The sequence below is a fragment of the Crocuta crocuta genome, unplaced genomic scaffold (genome assembly GCF_008692635.1).
Source record: "Crocuta crocuta isolate KB4526 unplaced genomic scaffold, BGI_CrCroc_1.0 scaffold288, whole genome shotgun sequence".
NCBI classification, from domain to species: domain Eukaryota; kingdom Metazoa; phylum Chordata; class Mammalia; order Carnivora; family Hyaenidae; genus Crocuta; species Crocuta crocuta.
The window spans coordinates 35,892-46,368 of NW_027532607.1; the positions used below are offsets into that span (position 1 = coordinate 35,892).

General features: G+C 51.2%; 1 protein-coding gene across 4 annotated transcripts in view; it reads right to left on the reverse strand.

Moving 5' to 3' along the window:
* Nucleotides 1-3,913: 3,913 nt before the first annotated feature.
* GOSR2 (golgi SNAP receptor complex member 2) overlaps nt 3,914-10,477 on the reverse strand; it is an 18,796-nt gene continuing 12,232 nt past the window's right edge. For 3 of the 4 annotated variants that reach the window (XM_077780296.1, XM_077780294.1, XM_077780295.1), the window contains one exon: nt 4,490-7,290. In XM_077780296.1, the coding sequence (XP_077636422.1) occupies nt 7,129-7,290 (162 nt within the window). In that variant the 3' untranslated portion in view covers nt 4,490-7,128. Of the gene's footprint in view, nt 4,441-4,489; nt 7,291-10,477 lie in introns of those variants that run through there. The other variant, XR_013339124.1, reaches the window with a different exon arrangement.

Genomic DNA, 10,477 nt, shown 5'->3' on the forward strand with positions numbered 1-10,477 from the left:
GGATTGAGTGCTTTCTTTTTTTTCCTTAAGTGAATGTCTTAGGCCTTCTATATCTTTAATTTAAACTGCTATTCCCTCCAAATGGGTGACCTCACAAAATGTATTCCAAGGTGTTTTTGCATCCAAGGAGGCGGCCAAGACTTCCATCCTGGAATTCTGCCCTGGAGGCTGCTTTTCAAGAGCCTCCCAGAGCCCCTGGACTGCGGTAAAAGCAGCTGTAAAGGAGTAAAGGAGGGGGAAGGAAAAAATTGTTTCCTGGAAGAAATCCTCAGGACACTGACCTTATACCCACCGCATGCACTTGGACAATACTCAGAAGGGTTCAGGGTTTTATCTTTTAATATTCACACGGACGTGGAGAGGTCTGAGGGGCTGTGGTGAGGCTTCCCTCCTCCAGGGGCCCAACCGCGATACCTCACCTCTGCCCTGCACGTGCCCCGGGCACAAGAAACTCTTAGTAAAGCATGTACGCCAAGAGGTGGCCGCAGGTGAACAGAGCCAGACGGTGGGTGGGCCCTGCCCCAGCGGGGCTGGGAGGAAAGAACGAGGAACCCATTGTCCTGGCTGGACAGGGAAGGGAGTGGGTGGGACGGCCTCCCGCCCGCAAAATGCACACCGGCTGCTCTCTGATGACTCACTACCCACCGGCAATTCAGCCCCCGCTCTGGCTCCCGGCCTGTGAGTAGCACCTCTGCCAGGAGCTGGGAGTCAAGCACACGAAGGCACATCGGCCCTGTCAGCTCTCTCAGCCCCCAAACGCTGGTCAGAGTTCACGACCTGCTCTCTGCGGGGCCGCTCTAGTCCCGAGGCCCGCACCTCACTCTCCAGGAAAGCCGCTCCTAGTGAGCCCACTGTGACAAGCCTCTCTAGATCCCTGTCCCTTAACCTGCATTCTGCAGGTCACTGTGTCCCCTGGTTGTTTCTTGGGAGTTCCTGTCTTTCCAGTTAGACGGAGTAGCAACACACACCCGGGAGGCACTCGGAGCAGTGGCCTTAACCTTGGCTGCACAGGAGACTCCTGGAAAATTCAAACAAATACCGAGACCCACGCCACACCCCGGATCAAGCAGCTCAGCAGCTCTGGGGGCGAGCTCCCGAATCGGGACTCAGTAAGCAGCCACGGCTGACAATCCCTGCTCTAGACCTCCGGGGTCTCTACAAACACCAAGTCGTTTGGGCCCCAGGGCTGCTGTGGGAAGGGACATGGGACGGTGTTACCCCCACTCTAAGAGGAAAAAGCTGAGGCTCCAGGAAGTGCCACCTGCTGCCGGGCCTCGGAGGCAGGCGCCTACACCACAGATTTGGGGGCTTTTACTGCTGCCTCGTTCCTCCTTACTGCCAGCTGCAGGGACAGAGGCTGCTTCAAACCAAGTCTGCCCTGAAAGACAGAACAGATGCCGGCCACGCACCAGGGCTCTGGCGGCTGGGTCCTGAAACTGAGGAGCTGGGAGGGCCAGGTCACGTCTCCAGGAGGCACCCCAGGAGACCAGGAGGGGGGCGGATGAGCCCCACCAGTGGGGCGGCCAGGTCAGAGGCCAGCTGCGGGGTCCCCGTGCTCTATTCCTGGGTTCTCTGCAGTTGGCACGCCTGTCTTAGCCGCTTAGGGCCCCCTTAGCTGGGATGGTCACCCATCCTCACTTACTCCAGCCTGAAAAGGAGTCAGGACTTTTAGCCTTTTTCTTTTTTTTTAAGTTTATTTATTTTGAGAGCGTGAGCGAGCACGCCAATGCAAGCAGCAGAGGGGCAGAGGGTGAAAGAATCCCAAGCGGTCTCTGCACTGCCAGCATGAAGCCCAACACAAGGCCTCGATCCAACAAACTGTGAGGTCACGACCTGAGCTGAAATCAAGAGTTGGATGCTCTACTGACTGAGCCACCCAGGTGCCCCAGAACTTCCAGTTTTAAGGCCAGGATGAATTGGTCACCCTACTAATCTCTCCCCTAACAGTCTTTGTTGGTGCTTTCTTCCTCATGAAGTGCCATGCCTCTTCTCCTTTTACTTCAGCCATAGCACACGGCTTCCTCCTGGCCTGGCCACAAAAGTTTTGCTGAACCATTGTACCCATTTCTCAGAAATCTGTTACCTGCACGGGCTGGGCTCATCAGGTGCCCTCCTGCAGGCCATCCACCCCAATAGCTACCGAACGCCTACTACATGCAGAGGGCGCGTGAAGTCCCTCTAGTGAAGACACGCAGGGAACGTGCAACGCCAGAGGAATGTTGGGGGGAACAGGCTTCGTGGAGGTGACCTGGGTTGCGGGGGTGTCTGTGGCACACCCAGAGGAAACATCTTGTGCACAGGTGCAGATGTGTGCAAGAGTATGGGATGTTCCAAGGCCAAGTGGTGGATGAAGTGCGGAGGGTGGTCGGGAGNCCTCAGGGAAGTTCGTGGGGAACAGCCTCACCTTGGTCTCTCTCACCCCCGTCTACACATTACAATCGCTTGGACAACCCTTAAAGCTCCTCATGCTCAGGGTGCACCCCAGGCCAGTTAAATCTGAACAGATCAGGGTAAAACCCACACATGGCTCTTTTTTTTTTTTTTTTTTAATATTTTTTATTTATTTCTAGGAGAGAGAGAGAGACCGCGTGAGCAGGGGAGGGTCAGAGAGAGAGGGAGATACAGACTCTGAAATTGGCTCCAGGCTCTGGGCTGGCAGTCAGCACAGAGCCCGACGCAGGGCTCGAACCCGCGAACCGCGAGATCATGACCTAAGCGAAAGTCGGACGCTTAACCGACTAAGCCACCCAGGCGCCCCCACACATGGCTATTTCTAAGCGGAAGGAATTCCAATGTACAGCCAAGGTAGGGAGGCCCTGCTCAGAGGGGCTCCTCTGGCAGGAAATGTACCAATTGCACTAGAGGGGCCCCCCACCCCGTCCCGCCTCCCTCCTCCCCACTGTGCCACAGGAAATGAAAGGGCACGAAAAGGGGAGTAGGGATGAACACACACTTTGAAAAACGTTTCCCATGCTTGGCTGCAATATGCCCATGTGCAGAGGGAAAGACTGAGGCAGAAGAGGAGCCTGAAAATCAGAACTAACAGGTTTCAGGTCATTTTCAGTACCCTCCCGCCCCTAGAGCCTCAAGGAAGAGCCCAGAGCCTGATTCACAGGCAACTTTGCATCTAAGAGGAACCAACCCAAACGTGCAGTGGTTTCCTCCTCGTCCAAATAAGCCAGGCCTCAGGCACAGAGTGGAGTTCCATTCACTGGCCACAGACGGGCTTATGTCGCTCCCTAGTGGCAAGGCTTGAGTCCAACTCCCATCCTCCACTTCCAGAAGCTTCTCCCACAAATCCCCTCTCCTGCTTTCAATTAGGAAAATGCTTTAGGACAGAGAACGTGCCAGTGTGAAGTGAACGTGCCCTACAGCGTGTACCGAGCCCGGGCATAGGCCCTACACCTCCTGCCCCTCCTCCCGGGGATGGGAGGCACCTCGCTGCTATGGTTATGAGCTTGAGCTACGAAGCCGGACAGCAGGCTCCTCCAGGACTCCCTGTGGGGCCTAGAGAACATCACTACATCTCAGCTGCTTGTCCCATGGGGGTAATATAGGATTGATTCAGAGGGTTTGTGAAGGGTGGAGGGACGACCCAGGAGACTAACCATACCTGACTTCCGTTAAGGGACACAAGACAGCAAGCGGTATTAAGGGTTTTCCTCCAAGGAAATGACACTCCCGCCCCTCCCCCCCCAATGTAGGCAGTGACAGATCTGCTTCTCTTTGCTCTGGCTGCTGGGGCTCAAAACTAAACCCAGAAACACTGCCGAAAGGGCATCATGACTTGCGTTTGGGTTACTTTTTCTTGGTAATGACATTCTGATCTGATTTGTTCGTGGTCTTTATTTCTTCATATTTCACTGTTTTAGTTACTTCCTATAAGCCTCTTCAAATCCTTTCTGGAACAAGATAGGATATAAACAAGTAAAACTTTATTTTGGACTCGGTAAGTTTTACTCTTTACACACAAATGCCCAGCTAGCTGAGCATAGATTTTCAAAAGATATCATCTTTGATTAAGACAGAAGCCTTCTGTCTAAAAGACAAGAGTTCCAAAATACACACATCAGAATTACCTTAGAGCCCCCCCAAAATACTCTAATTTAGAAGGTTTGGGGGCACCTGGTGGCTCGGTTGGTTAAGTGCCTGACTTCGGCTCAGGTCATGATCTCACAGTTTATGAGTTCGAGCCCCACGCTGGGCTCTGTACTGACAGCTCAGAGTGTGGAGCCTGCTTTGGATTCTGTGTCTCCCTCTCTGCCCCTTCCCCACTTGCACTCCGTCTCTTTCTGTCTCTCAAAAATGAATGTTAAAAAAATAAAAAATTGGAAAGTTTGGGATGGGCCCCAGGAATCTGTAATGTTAAAAGTTTCCTAGCTGCTTCGAAGGCAGCCAGTCTGGCCTCTGACCATGGAGCAGAGTTTGAGAATCTCTGGCCTAGAAAACAAAAACAAATTCTTTTAGTTACAAAATATAATTGTCTAAATAAAATAATTCTCAACTTTATTTAACTGATGTGTTTCAGAAACAATGGGTATATAACTTCAAATTTGCAATTCAAACCCACTTAAATTCATCAGGGCAAAGACTGGTAAAAACCCAGCAGCGAAGCCTCCTATAAAATCAAGACTCTCCAACTTACTTGGTCTTTTGAGTTTGGCTTTACTTAAGGTGGTCGCATCTGGAGTATATTTCCACGGAGTAAAAATATTCCCAAGTTCCCTGACAACCCACCTGTCTTCACCGGCAACAGGAGCACCCAAATCCTGCACAAGGTCACAGATGCTGTCCACCGGAGCTTCCTGCGCCAGCCTGACCTGACACTTCACCCCAGCTCCACTAGAGGGTGCTCTTTCCTTGGCCTGGAACCCTACCCTAACCCACTGGGGGTGGGGTGGGGGGGTGCTGTAGAGACAGTAGCACCCAGTTAGGCCAAGATGCATTTCTCATGGGACACTGAAAACAACTCAGGCCATCTCAGTGCCTTAGGCCTCCAGACACACTGTGACTGCTGTCCCTGAGCCCCAGGTGGTGAAGACCCACAACCTGCCTCCATAACTTTTCTTACAAAGTAGGGAGAATGGCTCTGAAGGTACAGCAAGGTGGAAAGCCTTACTCCTAGTTCATCAAGACCAGCAATCACTATCAAGACAAGTGTGGGAATACACTGGTATGTGCTACAAATAAATACACCACATCAGCCAACGGAGGGTGGAGTGCTGGGGGGGATGGAGGGGACTTCTGTCCCCTAGAGTTCAGGTCCACATGACCTAGTTGCTCCTTATACACCTTTGAACTATGATCTCTGGCAGGATCCTCAGATGCCCAGGGGATAGGACAGCTGGGTCTGTGCAATTTACACATCCATTTTATGGAACCCTTTATATGGACTGCTAAGATCCCTGTGCTGGCAGGGGTGCTGGCGGTGATGGAAATGTTACCTCCCCAAAGTCAGACCCAGGTCTGAAGACACCTTGACCCCTCCATATACCCTTCAGGCTACGTCCTCACCCTGGCGAGGCCCTCTAGATCCCCCTTCCTTGGAAAGCCATGCAGCCCGTTCAGCCCAGAGGGGAAGGAGAGATGGCAATCCCACCAAGAGTGAAATTAGCACCCAGGAAGCTCATGTTACAACTCTGTGACAATGAGGAAACATTCACGAAAACGTATGGCAGAAAAGACCAATATGGCTACAGAAACAGGTGGGAAGTAAATAAGGGAGGTGGGAGGGAACACACACAGAAAAGGAAAAGACGACAGAAGATAGTCCAAGTGGCAAAAAATAAACACAGGAAGTAGGTGGAGCATGACAATCAAAGGTGGAGTTAATACTGACCAGCTTTCCAGTTCTGGGAAATTCTGAGATTATTTTATGTCTTGCCATAAGACAACTGGCGTACGGCTGGTAGGGAACATGACAGAGGAAAACATCTGCTAACCAGGTCTTCCCGGTATCTGCAGTGCTGAACCACAACAGACAGACTGGTTTACAATAAATTCCACAATATGCCAGCTTCTGGCACAGCCTTAATCCGGGGTTGGTCAGAGAAGGAAAAAGGTCCTGGTCCCTGAGATCAGAGACACACGGGACACCGAGAACACCTCCAGCGCGGTGTCTGCCCACACCGGCGGGGCAGAATGGGAGCCTGGCCGGCAGCTGCTAACAGATTTCAGGGGAGGGAAAGAGCAAAGGATCAGAGACCCGAAAACTAGAGAAGATGCTGTAATGGACATATCACAGCAACTTTCTCAGGGGCAAAGGCCCCCCAGCGTGTGGGCAAGAGGCCAGGCCAGGCCTAGAACCACAGAAGCCAATCATTCTGCTAACCATGGGGAAAAAAATCGGTGATTAGGGTCTTCAGTCTCAAGACTGAACACTCTCAGGGAATAATACTGGCCTCACTTTAGGGAGGAGAAACACCCAACGACCCTAATGTGGAAAATCTTACTTGCTGCCTGCAATAGCATCAGTGCCTCTGTTTCCTCTAGGTAACTGCTTCCAGGGAAGGGTGACAAGTATCAGCAATTAGTCATCCGCATGTCACAGGGGGTGGGGGACGGAAGAGCGTGGAAACCGTCTGTTATAAGGACGCAGGAAAAGAAGGCCTCTTTCCCCTTCTTTTGGCTTCTGCTCCGGGTTATCCCCTAGGAGCCAGAAAGGCCAAATGATGCCAAAGTGAACGGTCCAAACGGTCCTATCTGCAAGGCTCACCATGAAAGCCTCCCCGGGGCAAGCATCAGCCACAGGGACAAAAACAGCAAAGTCATTCTTTCCCGCCCTTCCTTCTTCACTCCCTACCCTTACAGCACTTCCTCCCCGCAGTGAGGGCAAGAGACAGAGAGAGAGAGAGAGAGAGAGAGAGAGAGAGAGAAGAGGTCCTCTTTCATTTCCTTAGCACCACGCATCTTGGTAGCACTCGGCTCCCCTCCAAGGTATTACAGGAAACAGCAGGTTCGAAACTCCCGCTAGGTTACAGATCACAATTACTCCCAGTGGTCTTCACAGTTAAGCAGGGCATACATTTCAGAAGGCAGCCTCTGGGCCCCACCCTCTCTTTCACGCACACACACTCACACAGACTCTCGCACGGTGGGATCGGCATCCAGCCGCGGGGCGGGGCCGGCTCATGTCAGGTACTGCACCACGAGGAACATGACCACACAGGTGAGCAGCATCCCACCGAGCATGAAGTACTTGTCCTGGAAAGCCCGCTTCTCGATGAGCCGCATCACGGTGTTGGACAAGCCCAGCATGTTGGCAATGTCAAGGATCTTCTTCTGTGTCCCCTGGAGCGGACAAGAAAGGAAAGAAAAACAAAGATCAGCTCCTTTTGCCGAGGCATGGAACTTCACCTAGAGACAGTCTCTTGGTCATGCCTGAAAGCATAAGCAGCACCAATCAGGAATAGATCCACTCTAAGGTCATATGACTTTTGATCCAGGTACCGGAGCAAAGCAAGGAGGAAAGAAGGTCTTTTCCACAAATGTGCAGGAACGATGGACCCTAGTATGCATATATATCAGGACATACATACACACGTTTCACATATACCATACAGAGGTCTGTGTGTAAAAAGATCCTCAGTTCGTATTAGCTCCACAAAAACTGGAGCTGGGTCACAGAATGAAACATAAAGCTTCTATGGAAAGTACAGGAGAATGAAACAACCCACATATACGTTGACCAGAGGACAAACCACCTCTAGTGTGGCTGTACAATGGGACAAGCTACTTGGCAATAAAAAGGACGTAATAACCAACTTGAAACAGTATGAAATGAGCCTGGAAAACATTCCTGAGAAGAAGCAGCCACATTTAGGAATACATTTATATGAAATCCAGTAACAGACAAAGAAATAAGAACCAATGGCTGCCTGGAAGGCTGGCTGGGAAAAGCATGAAGGATTGTCCGGGGGCAACGAGAATGATCTATGTCTTGACAGCAGTGTGAGTTACAACAGTGGATGAACTTGTCAAAATTCAATGACCCGCACAAATTAGATCCATACGCCTACCTCAAGAAAAGTTTTTTAAATTAGAATGTTTTATATATTTTTAATAAAGGGAAACCTCAAAAAGCTTTTCCTCTGCTCCCTGACTCCAAAATCCTGGCTATCAGCCTGTTCACTCTGTGGAGCAGAAACCTCTGGGATCCTGCTGCGTCTAACGCATGGGCCAATGTCCGTGTTTGCGGGAGTGTCTGAAGCAGGTGACGTGGAATGACCGTCACCAACACAATGACCCCTTATACAAATGCCGTCAAGACCAAAAGGGTATTTTACTCCTAAATCAAGAGCCCACAGCACTCCACCTGCCCTTCCTCTCTGCTTTCCAATGTTTGTTTTTAAGCACCCACAACTGCTCATGAGGCGGCAAGTAGAAACACCGCCGGGCACAGCCCAACTCACTCCCACGCACACGGCCCACCGCGTCTGCACGGACGGCACCTAACCTAATGCCTCACGTGCAGGTTTTAAACGAACACCACATTAACGAGCAGGAGAGAAGGGGCAGAACTGAAAACCGCAAGAGGCATCACGGACAAAAATTCAAAACCTGGGGTCGGCGCGTGACGACAAGCCTCACCGAGAGACAGCTTTCCACTCAAACTCTACAGCTGCCAGTGGAGGCCAGAGACCTGTTTTTGCAACGACAGTGATGGTAAAATTTAGGTTCTTGCTAAAGATTCTGCTTAGCTCGGAGGCACCTGGGTGCTCAATCCGTTAAACGTCCAACTCTTGATACTGGTTCAGGTCACGATCTCACAGTCTGGGAGATGGAGCCCCACACCAGGCTCTGCACTGACAGCTCAGAGTCTGCTTTGGATTCTGTCTCTCTCTGCTCCTCCCCTGCCTCCTCTGCTTCCGTGCTCTAATTATAAATAAACTTAAAAAAAAAAGACTCTGCTTAGCTCTGAAAGATTATTTCATCACTGTGTGTAATACAAGTATCAAGCTTCTAAAATCACCTGAAAATTAATATAAATTTCAAAAAATGTATTCCTTTCTGACCACAAATTTCCCCCAGTCATGGCCCAGCAACTTCACTCTCTCCCCCGTATTCCTTTAACAGTTTAGGCAGGAATGGGGTGGGAGGAGGCTGGAACGACTCAAGAGACAAAAGGCCAGTAGCAGCAGGTGTACAGAGGAAACTGAATTAGAAACCGCATGCTCTGACCCTGACCGCCTCACCGGACTGCCCTGCGAGTCCTTCTGGGGACAGCACAGGGGCAGATGTCACTCAGACTCTGCAGTNCGGTTCAGGTCACGATCCCACAGTCTGGGAGATGGAGCCCCACACCAGGCTCTGCACTGACAGCTCAGAGTCTGCTTTGGATTCTGTCTCTCTCTGCTCCTCCCCTGCCTCCTCTGCTTCCGTGCTCTAATTATAAATAAACTTAAAAAAAAAAGACTCTGCTTAGCTCTGAAAGATTATTTCATCACTGTGTGTAATACAAGTATCAAGCTTCTAAAATCACCTGAAAATTAATATAAATTTCAAAAAATGTATTCCTTTCTGACCACAAATTTCCCCCAGTCATGGCCCAGCAACTTCACTCTCTCCCCCGTATTCCTTTAACAGTTTAGGCAGGAATGGGGTGGGAGGAGGCTGGAACGACTCAAGAGACAAAAGGCCAGTAGCAGCAGGTGTACAGAGGAAACTGAATTAGAAACCGCATGCTCTGACCCTGACCGCCTCACCGGACTGCCCTGCGAGTCCTTCTGGGGACAGCACAGGGGCAGATGTCACTCAGACTCTGCAGTGATACCAGACTTTGATAGGAAGTGAACATTTGCTTTCACAATAGGCTCTGACCCCCACCAGGTCAACGTCAGTGCGACGTAGGGAGTCGTGTCCTGAAAGGGTTTTACTGTTTTCCTGAGATGGGGGCAACTTTCTAAAGAAAGGGCAGATTCATCATCACGTATCAGTTCAGACTGCTGCAGGTGGCCGTTCAGTACGAGGGCCACTGGCGAAGCTGTTGGAGACACACTTCCAGGCCACCAGAAGCACCACAGCCAGCAGCAGGGCGTGAGGGCCACCTCTGGGCTGCCTGACCTTCTCCCTGGCGAAGACAGCAGGGGCTGTGCGGCAATGGGCCGAAGTCCCGCGGGGCTGACGGGCTCTACGCAGTCCAACAAAAACTAAGATAAAGCTCACACTTCCGAGTGACTGTTTCTCACAGCTCAGTGGCTGGGAGTGCAGCGTTCACAGGGGACCACACCCTGATAATAGGCACAGCCCACACCCCATTACCCATTAGGGCTGATACAGGAAAAGGGCTGAGGCTGAAACATCATGACGACATCAGAATCTGTGTAATGTTTCTGTAAACCACTCCCGGGGGGTCTGAGTCTTGGCCAGAGGGGGCGGGGCTTCTAGAAATACCTGTGACTAAAGAGAGAACCATTGCTGTGGGCCAGGACCAGATGCTCTAGAAGCCTTCTGTGTCTGTGTCTAGTCAACCCAGGCA